General features: G+C 41.7%; 1 protein-coding gene across 1 annotated transcript; it reads right to left on the bottom strand.

Moving 5' to 3' along the window:
• Positions 1-12849: 12849 nt before the first annotated feature.
• LOC142174636 (uncharacterized) lies at positions 12850-15385 on the bottom strand. Its single transcript, XM_075240468.1, has 7 exons — positions 15365-15385; positions 15023-15230; positions 14748-14911; positions 14569-14640; positions 13758-14291; positions 13332-13529; positions 12850-13071 (listed from the first exon to the last, which is right to left on the bottom strand). The coding sequence occupies exons 1-7, from the start codon at positions 15383-15385 to the stop codon at positions 12850-12852; spliced, it is 1419 nt and encodes a 472-aa protein (XP_075096569.1).
• Between the last annotated feature and the right edge of the window lie 300 nt (positions 15386-15685).

Below are 15685 nucleotides of genomic sequence, written 5' to 3'. Positions count from 1 at the left end.
CGTGACCCCATTTGGTGCTCTTGATCTAAGGAACAAAAATGGTGAAGTTTTCAGAGTTAATGGGCATCGGGTCAAGCATTATCTTGGAAAATTTGATGACAGCCACGTGGTGGCACTTCTTCATCTAAAGTGATGTGCGGGTAACATGCGTCGTACCGCGACGTTAAATCAGGCGCTTCTTGGGAGGCAACCCATGTCTTTTTCTTCTTGTTTTCTTTGATTTTCTTTGTAGTTTACGTTTGATTTTTGGACTAATTGGTTGTGAGATGTTGCAGGGATTGTGTTGATGTAGTGCAAAATATGAGGAAAAAAATTGAACAATCTCTGAAGTTGCCAGTGCGGCCGCATTGCACTTTGTGTGGTCCGCACTGGTGAAGGCCAAGTGAGGTACTCTCTGAAGTTTGCCACTGCGGCCGCATTCCATTTAGTGCGGACCGCGGTGGACCTCCACGGTCGCGGTCTGTTTTGTGCGGACCGCGGAGGTTGCCTTCTTAGACTTCTTCTGAACAAACCCAGCGCGGTCCATGGTCCGTTTTGTGCGACCGCGCTGGTAGGTGAGACTGGGTCCCACGTGTTTTTCTATAAATAGACCTCAGGGGTCACCGGTTACCCTTTTTGAAAAATTGACTCTCAGAGACCCAAAATCTACTGTTCATCATCTCTTTTCACTAAATCCTTGTTTAGATTGATTACTTGCATTCCTTCGTCACATCTGATAACATATCATTCATTTTTCTTTGTTTAATTTTATAATTTCATGTTATTTTCATGTTCATTAGCCTGTAGCTTCTTCTTCTTCCCGTAATTCTTAAATTTCTAAGTTAGTTTGGTTTAACTGTTAATCTTTGTGTGCTTTGTGAGTGTAATGAAATGGGTAATTAAGTAGGGACATTAATTAGGCAAAAACTTGAACTAATTGCAAGATTTGAGAACCCTAACTCAGTGCCTTGACTTAGCACCCTCTGTGGACCGCGGTCATCCTTGTGCGGTCCGCGGTGCTGTGATGCGGTCCGCAGTAACACCTGTGCGAACCGCGGTGAGGATTTTTCAGGAAATTGACCTCCTGCCCAGCACGGCCGCATTGCATTTTGTGCGGTCCGCGCTGGCCCACCACGGCCGCGGTGCTACTTTGTGCGGGCCGCAATGGTTAGATTCAGAGAAATAGTTCTATATATCTTGCCTCAGTGTGGACCGCAATTGCTTTTATGCGGTCCGCGGTGCCCCCAGTGCGGCCCGCGCTGCACTGTTTCTGCAACATTTTCTGCAACTTGTGGCTTCTGTTCTGCAATTCATTTTCCACATCTGTTTCACTGTCTATGCTGATACTAACAAATCTAGATGTTTGTGTTTGCAAACAATGGTCAAACAAAGAGGTAAAGGCTCGAAACAACCCGACCGAGGTGATTCCTCCCGGGGAGGGAAGCAAAAGTTGGTAAAACTCACTCCATAGGCTAGAAAAAACATAAAGAACATGAGGAAAGCAATCAAAGCTGCTGGTAGAGCTTATGACCAATCGGGGAGTGAGTACATACCTTCTCAATACATCTCCTCCGACTCAGTGCCAACTCACTTCGTCTCTAAAATTGGGTTGACTGATGATTCTCCTCCTCCTTCACCCCCTGCCCAAGCTCTAGAGCGTATACATTCTGAGTCATCTGAGGGCTCAGTAGCCAGCAATGGTGATTACTCCACTTCCCCCACAGCTTCATTATCGGGGGAGAGTGCAGACGGAGAGGATGAGAGAGATAAGGAGGTACCTGGGGGTGGTGTGCCTCAGGTTGGGAGTGTTGACCGGACTAGAAATCCTACAGTCTGGGAGGATAGATTTCTTAGCCAGGTGGCATTCCACAAGTTTAGGGAATGGTGGCCACTACGGAAGTTGATTCTTGAGAGGAGTTTTATGACAGAGACCTGCTGCCCCTATACCCCAATGTGCATAGATAGTTTCGAGCTCGAGTGGGTTGGGAGCATTTTCAAGTTGATTGTGTGAAGGCGAATGAGAACATGGTCAAGGAGTTCTATAGCAATGTGGCCCACATCTTGAAGGGCACTAAAGTGACCAAAGTGCGAAACAAAAATGTGGTATTTACCGGAAAGGCACTAAATGAATACCTGGGGTTCAATGAAGAAGATGAGTCCCTTTATAATGAAAAGTTGGCAATGGGCAAGGAGGTTTGTCCGTTGTTAGCTTCATACCTGGCAATCCCGGGTACTACTCCAGAGTGGTTGCAAGCAGGGGCCAAAATACTTCGGAGGACCTTTAACTTTGAGGCTAGGGGGTGGTTGACTTTTGTGTGCAGTCGGCTTGACCCCACTACCCATGATCAGACTATTCCACTTGCCCGGGCTGTTCTTGTTGCATCTATTATGGCAGGATACCCTATCAACATGGGCAATGTGATGTCCCACATCATTTCTGTAGTGGGGGTTGAGCATGATCGAAACTACCCTTTTCCCAACACCCTCACTATGTATTTCCGGGACCTGAAGGTGGAGAAGAGACCTTTTGACATCAAGGTCAAACTTGTGGCTCCGTTTTAGTGGTACAATTTAAAGGGGCCAGACAACCCCAAGGATAAGAATTACAAGCCGCCTACCTCTGCCCCAACTAGCCAGTCTGAAGATCCGGTTGCGGTAGAGCCCTCCACTGAGCCTACCTTCACAGTTGTTGACATGCCTCCCGGACCTTCCACTACTGCTGGTCCCTCTACTTCAGCTGGCCCGGGAATTCCATCTTCCCGGGCCCATCTTATCACTGCCCACCAGCTGATCCAGACACTTCATAGCTTCAACAACTGGATGTCAGCTGCGTTATCCAAGTTGTCCACCTTGACTTCTACCATTGCGGCTCAGTCGGCACCGCAGCCAGCACAGATTCCACAGTCCATTGAGGATACATTGAAGAAGATCCTGGAGAACCAGGAAAAGATTATCAGTACTCAGGGTGTCTTGGCTAAGGCAGTGGATTCACATGGAAAGGCCCTAAAGGAGCTTTCCAGGGAGCATAAGAAGCTACACAAAACATGGGCTTCCAAGGAGTCTGTGAAGGAGCTTAGAGCGGATGTGGACAAACTGAAGGCAGACCAGCTGCCTTTAGATTTGCTATTTGAGGATCCAGCTCCAGCAGCAGTACCAGCAATAGAGCCACAGCAGGAGCAAACACAGAGGCTTCCAAAGAAGAAGAGGAAGCTTCCTAGTGCAGATGAGGCGATCATCCAGTTGGCGGACCCACCGGAGGCTTCCTCCAATCAGCCACATGATGTTCCTGATATTCAGCCTGTCTAGGTCCAGGCCCCAGGCCCAGTAGCTGAGCAACAGGAAACCGGGAACCAGTCTGAGGTTCCCGTGTATACAGAGGACCCGGGGACCACTGATGATCCCATGCAGACGGACACGGCTTAGGGAGTTCTCATATCCTTTTCTTATACTTTTTGGTGCTTATTTGTTTAGTTGGCATTAGGGACAATGCCAGCTTTTATTTGAAGGGTGCGCCCTACATTTTTGGATGATTGTATATATTGTTACATTTTATGTCTTCTTGATTTTCATCTTTGGTCTGTATATAATTTTACGTTTAGTTACTTTTATCGCACTTTTTATCTTTCATTTGGTCTGTATATAAAGTTACATTATTGTATATATTCATCCCCCGTTGTGTATTCAAATCCCCTATTATACATATTCATTCTATTTTCTATTTTTGTAAAAAAAATTCGTTTTTAGCTTCTTATATAGGCTCAGAGCTTCTTGTTTCGTTTTTGGCGTTTTCAATAAGCCTTTGGTTTTCTTATTGTCACAGTTCTTTCCAAAGGTGGAGTATTGTGTGAATCGGGTGGCTCTTCCCGATGATGGATGGCGTGACAACCTTCTTAAGGGTTTGAGTCCGTTTTTTGTTTTTATTTTTGGTAGCTTGTAGTTAAGGGTACCTCAAGCAAAGCTTCACTTGGGCCTAACACATTTGCCTTTGATCCCATGGTCAAAGACAAGTTGTTGTGTTTAGGATGGTGAAAGTCGTGACCTTGAGACTCTTGTGTTGACCAAACAATCATCATGTGGTCTTTCGGGACTATTGTGTGCTCAATCGTGTCTAAGGTTGTTGTGGGCCCCCGACTCTATGTCTTTAGCAATTCTTGAGCTTGTGTGGTGAGAAATCGAATTGTGAGTCCAAGTCCCGAGCCAATGGTCTAGAACTTGCCCTGAATGTCTGTTGAGGCAAAATCTTGAGTGAAATTTGGCTTGAGAAGGGATTATAGGCTCTCCTTGATCCAAATGATAGTTGAACAATTCCATAATCCCCAGTTAACCCTTTTGAGCCTTAAACCTTTTTCTTTCAAGAACCAATACTATAAGCCTATACCCGTTCTAAATATACCCTCTCTTGGCACCTGATCTTTCCTTGAGCAATGGTAAAAGTCTAAGTTTGGGGGGAGAGACGAGAAAGGGAACAAAGTGGTACAAGGTAAAAAAGCGAGAAAAAAAAGGCAATGAAAAAGAAAAGAAAAGAAAAAAGACAAAAAGAAAGGCCAATGTGAAAAAGAATGAAAAGGGATTCAAGAAAAACAAAAGGGAAAAAGGTGTGGAAAAAGTTGAAAAAGGAGAAACGCTTTGAAGTGCATAAGAAAGAGTGACATTATGTCTCTCTAACCCCTTAAAAAGAAGTGAGATACTCAAAGAGTCAAGAGAATTGTGCCAAATGAATTAAAAGAAGTGCTTAAGGGAAGATGGAACCCATTTAGACCAAAAACTTTTCCCACCCTGAACCAAAAGCCTTCACATTGACTCCTCAAAAGCCCTATATAATCTTGAGTTGAATGACGCTTGCATTAGTGGATACTTACATGAGGGGCAAGCATATGGTACTTAGAGCCGGACTTGTGGCCTTTCCTTGATAGAAATGAGTGAATTCCCATTAACCTCGGTTTGTGTGCTAATACTCTAGAATGTGAGGTTTACTTAGGGAGAGTTGAGGATGTGTGAGTTTGGGTTCCACAATGACCAAAGTAATTGAGAGAGTTCTTTGATGTAATGAGTCAACTCTTGATGCTCTTGTGTCACACTTGATCTATAGTTTTTCAAAGTTTAAATGTTGTTAACGATTCATTCGTATTGAGGGCAATTGTTAGTCCCAATTGATGCTTGTTAAAGTTACTTTAGGATAGCTGGAAATACTTGGATTTTCCCTTAAGGGGTGTGTCTTATTTTGTTTGCTTGAGGACAAACAAAGGCTTAAGTTTGGGGGAGTTGATAAGTAGGGATTTTAACGAGTTTCATGCTTCTTCTTGCCTATGCTTTGATTATAAATTGTTACAAAATAGTCTCAGGCTCATAAGTTGTGCTTGATTGCAGGTTTGATCTACAAAGTAACAAAATGTCAAAAATCGGCAAAGGAGTGAAACCTGCTCAAATATCAAAGACAAAGTAAACTGGGGGCAAACAAGCCTAGTGCGGACTGCACAAAGTCAAATGCGACCGCACTAGGTGATTCATAGAGATGGCAAAACCAGGCTTCAGGCAACGCGGCCGCAGTACACATTGCTCGGTCTGCCGTGAAGGTTCCGCGACCGCACTATGTTTTTGTGTTGTCCGCGGAAGAGAGATTCAGAGAGATGGCAAAACCAGGCGTCAAGCAACGCGGCCGCAGTCCACATTGCGCGGTCCACTGTGAAGGTTCCGCGGTCGCACTACCTTTTTGTGTGGTCCGTAGAAGAGAGATTCAGAGAGATAGAAAATGCCAAATTTCAAGCCATGTGGTCCGCGGTCATGATTGAGCGGACCGCGCCAGCTGCCTCCGCGGCCGCAGTCCATTCTATGCTGTCCGCGGAGCCCAAGTTCAGAGAGCCCAGAATTGAAATCCAAGAGCCTAATGCAGCCGCGGTCCATTTTATGCGGCCCGCACTGACCCCGCAGGGGTATTTTTGTCCAATTTTTTAGCCTAGTATAAATAGAACATTTTACCATTTTTAAGTCATCAGATATATCTAGAATTGAGCTGTGCTCATGGGAACCTCATCTGTAGCCATTTTTGGCATCTTAGCTTCAAATTAATGATAGATTCTTGTATTTTAATTTAGCATTTAATTAATATGCCTTGTTCTTCATCTATTTCTCTATTTTCTCCTTCAAGCATGAGTAGCTAAACCCATTGGCTAGGGTTGTGGCTCAACCCTAGTGTGGGTAATTGATGGGTGTTGTCATCTATTGTTAGATTGACTATGAGTGTTTGTTATTGGGTCAATTTTATAGTTTAATCTATGAATTGGTGGTTGCAAACACTGGTTTGTGCTAAGTTGACTTGACTCTTCTTGAGAAAGAGAGCCTAAGTCTCCAAAATTGACCCAACAAGGAATTGGGATGGACTCAAGAGAATTGATAGTCCCAATTAAAGGGTTAAACCTCGAGAGAGTGATTACCCAACTTGAACCCTAGTTGCTTGAGCTAATTTGCCTACCCATTTGGTCGAGAGAGAGTCAATTGGGCAAAATCACTCTCTCTGCTGAGAGGTGTGAGAGTGGGTAAAATTGTGCAACGGTTATAGCATATTTCCCCAATCATGTCAATCGAACCTTAGAAGCATTTACCCGTCAATTAGCCACCTAGGTGAAAGTCACTACCCTAGTGCCTTTCTACCCATTAGATTCAACTCTAGCAATTTTCTTATTAGCATAATTTAGTTCTAATTAGTAATTGATAATATTAGTTTGTTAAAGAAAATTCAAAAGATGTTTGGAAGTGACATTTGGAACAATTACACAACTCTAGTCTAGATAGATACTCGACTCCATTCCTAGCTCCCTGTGAAAATCGATCCCGACCCTTGTTTGATGTTAACCCTTTTATCCTTTCGAATTCAATAAAATGCAGTTTAGTTTCCTATTAAGTTTCCTATCTTTTACTTTTCCTAATTCCTGTCATTTTATTCTCATTTCAGCTGGTTATGCCCACCGAAGCAGACAGGACCTGGGCATCCTCCGGGATTGTAAGAACGACCGTTCTCTTGCGCTCGATATCCACACTCGGAGTAAGGAATTGCTTCACTAGTTTTGGGCTCGAACTCGACCCACCCACTCCTGATGGCGCATACTTCTTCGGGACCTCCAGGTGACCAAGTCCGAAAAAATCCTCTAGTGTGGCCATATCCTTGTCATTGAAGAATGTGTTAAGGGCATCATCTAGGCCTAGCGCCACCTCGCTTGACTTTTGTTTTCCCGCTTGGGCATCTTCGAGCATGGAATCGATATAGGAGGGTGTCTCCACAATTTTTATAACACCGAGTGCCTCCTTCGGGACAAGAGCGGTTTCCTACTGTGTTGCAGCCTCCGCCTCTCCCTCTGGTTCCCGAGTTAGAGGGGGATCGACCTCATGGTCCTCTTTCTTGGATGTCGCCTGCTCCCTCTCATTAAGGTTCGACCCATGAGCAACAAAAAGGTTTCATCATCAGGCTCATCCCTGACCCGATAGAAAGAATCGGGGTCCGGTACCTTGGACTTGGTGCTTTTTTTGGGCTTCCGGACCCAGATGGTCTCTTTCTTATTCTTCGCCTTAGCCTCCGGGAAACCTGAGGACTTTCTTTTCTTCTTCTTCTTCTTCTTCTTCTTCTTCTTCTTCTCCTCCTCCTCCTTCGTGGCAGCCCCGGGCTGCCCTGAAATGGAGGGTTCGGCGAGCAAGGACGGATCCTCGTCCTCCTCGTCCAACGGCCTGAGTTTGATGGTATTAGGTAAACCCGTGAGAAAGGAGAAAGAGTTAGCACCACGTGAGCTAAAAACGAGGAAGTGATTACTCAGGAAAGAACCCCATGAGAGCTTGTGACGTGTGTGCTCGGAGTACGACATCTGCTTAAACCGGGGAATTTCAATAAGAACTTGGGCAACGGCTGCACGACAACAAACAAAGGCAATGAGAGAGGGAATAAAAAGAAATGAATAGAAAGATAATAATTACGGGATGCGTTCCACTCCTCAAGGAATGACAGAAACTCGGGAGGGATCAGGTCTTCGATTTTCACCCGAACGAACCTCCCCTGCCATCCTTGGTCTCGGTCCTCTTCAATACTCGAGAAAAGAGCCTTGCTTGCTCGGCAAACGAGCTTGATTAGTCCCCCTCAGAAGATTCAGGGACTGTATAGGTGGAGTAGATGTTCGATGGTGAGCAGAGGGGCTTTGGTATTGTTCACGAAATGGCGTAAGAGGATTATGATCCTCCAGAAGAACGGGTGGATCTGCCCAAGGAACACCTTATACCTTTTTGCAAAAAGCAAGGACTATGGGATCATGGGGTCCACTGGGGCGAGCATGAAAGGGTAAGCTTAAACACTCAAATACTCTTTCACGTGAGTAGTAATATCGTCATTGGGCTCGGGTACGACCACTTCCTTACCCTCCCATTTACAATCGTGTAATAGCCCAGCCCGCTAGTGATATTGTCCACTCTGGGCCTAGGCCCTCACGGGTTTAAAACGTGTCACTAGGGTCTAAGGCTTGTTAACTTATATACCCAGCATCTCTCTTGTGTTTTGCCGATGTGAGACTTTGTCTAAAGTCTGGGGTGTTACATACACCCCCTCTTATGGACTCAGCATCCTCGTTGAGGTTTGCCCCACCGCATGGGATTTTCCTAGACTCAGCACTGAGGTTTGCCCCGCCTAACCGAAATTTGCCTAAACTCAGTTGAACTCTGACCCACATTGGCATGGCTGACACAAGAGTGGCTCTGATACCATCTGTAATAGCCCAACCCGCTAGTGATATTTTTCGCTCTGGGCCTAGGCCCTCACGGGTTTAAAATGCGTCACTAGGGTCTAAGGCTTGTTAACTTATATACCCAGCATCTCTCTTGTGTTTTGCCGATGTGAGACTCTATCTAAAGTCTGGGGTGTTACAAATCCGCTCAGACTATGGGTAGGGTTTCTTCAGTGATAGAGCATATATATCTCCATGCTCCCTCGTCTCGGTCTTGTTGTCTAGAGGCCTTCTCGATATTAAAGCCATTCCCGATAGAGCAGCCCCTGGGTATGAATCTCTTCATGAAGGGCTCCTGAACCACTTCGGAAACGGCCACCTCGGCATTTGTGGCCAGGTGAGAAGATGAAGGAGCAGCCAACTGAGGCACTAACTTGGAGGTTTTTTCCACTGTAATCTGGGAAATATGAAGGTCTGGAGAAGAATATGAGGTTTGAAGAAAAATATGAAGGATTGAAAATGGTATAAAGGTTTGGGTTGGAGGTTCAAAGAAAATGTATGAGGATTGAAGATGAAGATATGAAGACTCAAAGAACAATATATAAAGATTTGGAGAAGTTAAAAGTCGTTAGAGAGTTCGAGGGTAAAATATGGAATGGGAAAGTGGAAGAAGTGAAAAAAATTGAAGCTTTTATAAGGGAAAAACAATCAATGCGCGATGTTTCACGTTCGAAGGTAGCCAACTAGTGACTGACACGTGTCCGAAGTCAAAATGACGCGATTGATGGGACATTTCGATTTACTTGTCATCTCACTTGTAACGTACGAAGGAAGGAACCGAAGTTCATCTATCGTTTCCCATCGTTTCGGCAAACCTACTCTCCGGAAAACGAGGGGGCTATCTGTATATGTGTAAAATCGGGGATAATGCATACTCCGATTTCCTGGAGAAGAAAATGAAAGAAGGGCATGGACGCACGAGATTGAAATTGAGGCTGGGAGCCCTTCGTATCGAGACACATGAAAGATGAACGATGTGTTCATCATCGGGCATGATAAAACGATGCTCCCCGGACCCAGAATGAGTCCTATGGCATTGGGGAATACGGTAAACTGTTACATACGACGGATAGAGGGCCATGATATTCGTATCTAACCGGATTGCACGGTGCAGATCTCACTCGATGTCGATTATGGATCAGTAATTAATGAGAAAGGAAGATTTTTACCTTTTTTAGACTTATACTAGGGATGAAACTCTCCTACTATATAAAGGCGAAGTTTTTCTTTTGTAACACACATTGTAACACGCAAATCAAAGCAATACAAATTCATTTTTTGCTTTCTAGCTAATGAAAAAGTTCTTATTTAATCGTTATGTTCCTCATTCACAATTGGGCTCGAACCAAGGGTCCAATAGAAGGCAAAGTTAATGTTCAACCTAGGTTCGGGCTAGGCCATAACATTACAACTGGTTTGATTGTTTATTTTATCTTTAACTCGTTTATCTAATATTCTTGATTATTTGTGTTGAATCAATCCATGCATCCTTAAAACTGCGTACAAATTTAATTGTTATCTGATTTAAGGATAAACAGTATTGTTCACTTATACTATAACCTTCTTTTGCATGCCTCTAAACAGTACATAATAAAACCTAAGAAATTAAAAGAGATATAATCTTTATCAGGAGTATTTCCTTTTGTCATTCGTGCTTTATGAAAACTTGTTTTACCTTTCTTGTCTTTTATTACTCAAACTTTAATTAAAAGGAAATCATATATGGTAAATGAAATAGGTTGAGAATCATGAGGTCTCAAGTTTAAATCCTAATAAACGTTGATTTCTTTTTATCTCTATAAGTCTTAGTAGACAGAGTTATCTGATACTTGTGCTCAGGGGTTGTTGCAGTAAGCCAAGGGTTCGAGTTGTAGAAACAACCTCTTGAGAATCGTAGGTAAGGCTGCGTACAACGGATCCTTGTGGTCCGGTTCTTTCCCGGCCCTCACACATAGTGGTAGCTTAGTGCACCAGGTTGCCCTTTTGTGCTTAGAGACGAGGCTACATGTCTTAAAGGATGGTCAATTTATCACCATTCGTCAAAAATTTACTTTGCGTATATAGGTAAAATATGATGTTTAGAGGTATATCACTTATACTTAATACTCTTTGTTGAGGAATTTTTTTCATTTTTTTCAAGTTTGAATACCCTTGAGGAATTTCTTGGCATCGCCACTGCTTGTGCTGGTGACAAATAGCAAGATACTCCACGGAATTAATCAAGATGCGCTCAAGCTAGCCCGAACCACAATTATAAAAAAACTACTAGAATAATCAAAAGAATTTGTAAATGGACGATTAAACAACGCCAATTCTACCTGTTTGTACTTAAGTAAACTTTTAGGTTATTTTGGATCTTTTTTGTCAATTACAACCTCCCAAAATATTGAAATAAATTACTAGGTTTCAATCTCAAGGTAGTTGGAGTCGTTATCCGCTCTATGTATTCCTTTTCGGTATATTAAAAGGCATTTTATTCAAATACTATTTTATTTTTAGAGAAAATTAGGAATTACTTACCTAATATTTTCTCTAATTCTCATATTTACTCATACAAACATATGAGTAGAAAAATGTTAATTAGAGATGGGACAAATGAAGCATGGCGATTGGCGTCAGTACGTAGCAAGGAACATGGCTGTTCTAAGAAGCTAATTAATTGAAGCACGGCGATTATTTACTAACGTCTTGCCATCGCGTGAATGACAATAAATTTAATTACACTCAATCTTTATATCAACTTATATTAATTTATTTTCTGAGGGATATTAGAGTTAACTTCTAAATACTATCTTGGAACATCAATATTATATTTCAGGCTAAATACATAGTTTACCCATCCAACTTACACTCAAATCCCTGTTACACATCTGTTGACCACGGGTATAACTTTATACACCAAACCTTTTAAATGTGTGTCAATTACATACTACTTTTGACCAGCCTCTGGGACGTGTGAAACACGACCAATACAGCGCGTGAAAAGTTATTTTCTGCCTCACCTAACAACTTACAACGACTAATTACTAGAATTGGGCCCATTTTTCTTAACCCTAACGCCCAATTCTTCATCTTCTTCTTATTAAAAGCAACCATTTTCATCTTCTTCATATCAGAAGGAGGCAAACCAATTTCAGAAAAATCCAAACCCCATCTTCACCTTCCACATCTAATATTTTGAAGCTGGTTATATTTGTTCAATTAAAGTGCAATACATTATTATTCTTCTGTCAATTCTCGTATTAGAGTTCATATTGAATGGAGAATTCAGGTCCATTTTGTCGATGTGGAGATGCTGCTGAACTAGTAATTTCATGGAGCACAGACAATCATGGTTGTCGATTCTACGGTTGTAAAAATTACGAGGTAACCTTAGATTGTTATAATCGTTATTTCAAGATTTTATAAGCTTCATCTCAAATTGTTTATGGATTTGCAGAAAGATAAGAAAACTGGCTGTAAGTATTTCACATGGTTTGACCCCCCGACTCATGAACACTTGAAGTCGGTGATTTTGGGTCTGCTTAAGAAGAAGAATCAGCTTGAAGGGCATTTGCAGGAACCCAGAAAACAGAGGAACTGGAGGAGATTTTTTTTTCTGATTTTAGGATTAATCATCATTAAGGCCATTGTATTTGGTAGTTCTCAACACTGCTATATAGTGTAATGATATTCCCATGTATTGGGTCTTCATGTATTTGGCTCATTGAAGTTGTTGTCTATGAGGGTCACTCCCTATTTTATTAGAGAGGTATTCAAGCTCTTTTGTTATATTCCTATTTAGGTAATTGAAGATTGTTAGTCTTGTCTTGTGTTATGTTATTATTTAGCTTTGGTAACCAAACATGAATAATGCAGATTTTGTGTAACCAAAGGAAAGCAGTATAAAAAGAAGACCTAAATATACTTCATTCCACAAAATAGGTGTTCATTAGTAGACACCAAAACTGATTAGCAATATTTTACAAAATATAGCACTTGGTTGACCATAGCAACACTTTACAAAATATAGCACTTTACTTGGTTGTCCATAGCAACACTTTACAAAACATAACACATTGTTATCCATAGCAATACTTAACAAAATATAAAGCTTAAGCAACAACCAAAGTCTTCATTTCTTTTTCTGCTTCTTCGTTGGTTGAGATGATGAACTAGCTTGACTAAGATTGTGTTGTGGTGTTGCATTTCTTTGAAGTTGTCTTTGGCTTATGGCTTTTTTGCCCATCCACCTCAAGCCGACACTTCTTGGTTGGTAATCACATTCCTCTGTTGAAGCTGTAGATCTCTTAGTCTTAGTTCCAGTGCTAATGACCCTTGGATTTTGTCCTCCACTCTGCCAAAGTAAAGTATACTTAGTTACAATATTACATTCAATAGAAGGAAGATACACTAATTATACCTTTAGTTAGTTCACTTACAATAATATAAATGAACCCATTCCTTGCTTGAAACAACCTAAAACCACTGCCTCTACCTCTTCCAACCCCTCTACCTGTTGCAGAAACACCTCTGCCTCTTGCTGATTGTGAACTAGATGTTGTAGTAGTACTAGTTTCTCTTGCTCTTCCTCTTCCCAGCAGTAGCATTTCCAACAGTGGCATTTTCAGCTGTGGCATTTTCAGCAGTGGCATTTCCAGCAGCAACATTCCCAGCAGCAGAATTTTTACTGGGGCATCCCCTCTTGTTGTGTCCATACACACCACAAAGGGAACAAGTCATCTCCATGCCTCTCCTTGAAAGCTTCCCAGATTTTGGATGTTCAGTTTCTTCTCTTTTCCTATTTTTTTTGGTCTGCCAGGCATGTTTCTAATCCGAGAAGGTTCAATAGGGGGGTGGCCTGAAGATGGCCATTGTTGCATACATGGAACAGGCTGGATAAAGGTTGAATAAGCCTTCACGTAAGTGGACTTACGATACCAATGTGCAATGTGGTGAATAGGTTCCATGTCCTTGAAATGCATGCTAGCAATTGCATGACAACAAGGGATACCAATTGCATGTCATATTCACTAAAGATACCACATGCTTGTATTTAAAATCTTCAATCTCATAGCCTGTTTCACCATTCCATCTTGGAGTACACTTCATAGACTTAGCTAAATTATCTTGGTAAATCTTCATTGCTATTGGGGAGATATCACATATCCATGTCTCATAGAACTCTCTCATTTTACATATCCTAATCATCAACTTAATTCTGATTTCCTCTAACATTGTGATGATTGTGTTGTGTCTTTCAGTCAAAATCCAGGAATTGAAAGTCTCACACATATTGTTGTCAATTACATCAGACTTCCTATCATAGTTGAAATAAGCTCTGTACCAGGTTTCTTTTCTATAGTAGAGTAAACTTTCACATATGCCATCCCCAAGCTTGTCTAGCATATCAAGTTGGTCATTCAATTCTGCAATACTAGAAGCCCTTGCACATCTCCAAAAAGTATTCCTCCTCTCCAATCCTCTCAACTCTTTTGACCAATTTGCAAGGATGTGCCTAGCACACATCATGTGTTCACACTCAGGCAACAAGTCTCTTACAACATTAATTAAACCCTGTAGCATTCACTCAAACAGAACAATATTTACTTTCTAGAGAATAATAAAAATAGAACAAGTCTCTTGCAGAATAATAAAACAGAACAACTGAAATAGAACTGAACAATAGTTAATAAAGGAGAACAAAACACTAGTTAATGAAGGAGAACATAAACTGAAGGAAAATAGTTACCTTCTGCATATCAAACATCATTGTAAGGTCTCTTCCATCTTCTAAGCTCAAATCTTCACTAAGACGTTTCAGAAACCAAGTCTAGTTGAATGTGTTCTCCACCTCTACAGCTGCCCATGCAATTGGAAACATCTGATTATTTCCATCTTTGGAGACAGCTACAAGAAGTTGTCCCTTACAAACTCCTTTCAAAAACATCCATCAAGGCCAATAATTCTTCTGCATCCTTCCAGCCAACCCCTTTTCATGGCATGTAAAAAAACATAGATTTTAGAGAATACCAGTTTTCCATCACCTTGATCTTCTGCTTTCATCACACATGTACTTCCAGGATTGGTCTGCAAAATCATATCTCTATAGTCATAGAGTCTTTTGAACTCTTGATGCATATCACCAATGATTTCTTTCAATATCTTAGCTCTAGCCCTATGTGCAGTTGATCTCCCTACATAGAGGTCCAGTTCTTGCTTTATCAATTTTCTCAACTAACAATCCTTCATACCTGGTTGTGACATAATTCAGCTCTTGTATTTTTTTGCAAGATATCTTGAATTACACAACTTGTTCTTGTTGGTTGTATAACACTTGTGCACTGGATTATATCTTTTCGCCTTAAAATTATTGGAACTGCCATTTTTACTAGCTGCTAGAAGCCATCCACATTTAGGTACCATACATCTAACTCTCACCCTAAGTGGCTCATTTATGTACTTCTCAATCTGCACCCGTTTTTGAATTGCATATTTGGTGACTGCTTCCCTAAACTGATCAACACTTTCAAATATCAATCATAACTCCCAAGTGATTTTCTTGGCAGTAGGATCAAAGATCAATCTCTTCTTTTTCTTTTTTTCCTCCATTTTCTTCTTATGTTCTTCACTATCTTAACCTTCCATACCTGATGCAAAGCTTTCAGCATCTCAAGAACCAAAGTATGGCTCATCAGTCCCAACTAAACCTTCATACCTATTTTGCTTACTACCTGTACGCAGCTCATCAAACCTAATATTTACACCTGCTTTATCTATGTTTATATCACCCCGCCCTTTAGGCTTTTCACTTCTTTTTCTCCTGCTTCTCTTCACCTTCTCTCTACCTTCACCTAACTCCTCATGGATATCAGATTGGAGGTCATTCTCATCAGGAACATTTAGGTGAACATCATCAGAACTATCAGAAGTCCAGTCTATGTCTACTTCTCCTTCATTCCCAGCATCAT

This window comes from Nicotiana tabacum, chromosome 20, assembly GCF_000715075.1.
Source record: "Nicotiana tabacum cultivar K326 chromosome 20, ASM71507v2, whole genome shotgun sequence".
Taxonomy (NCBI): Eukaryota; Viridiplantae; Streptophyta; class Magnoliopsida; order Solanales; family Solanaceae; genus Nicotiana; species Nicotiana tabacum.
This window is presented reverse-complemented; position numbering and strand designations above follow the sequence as displayed.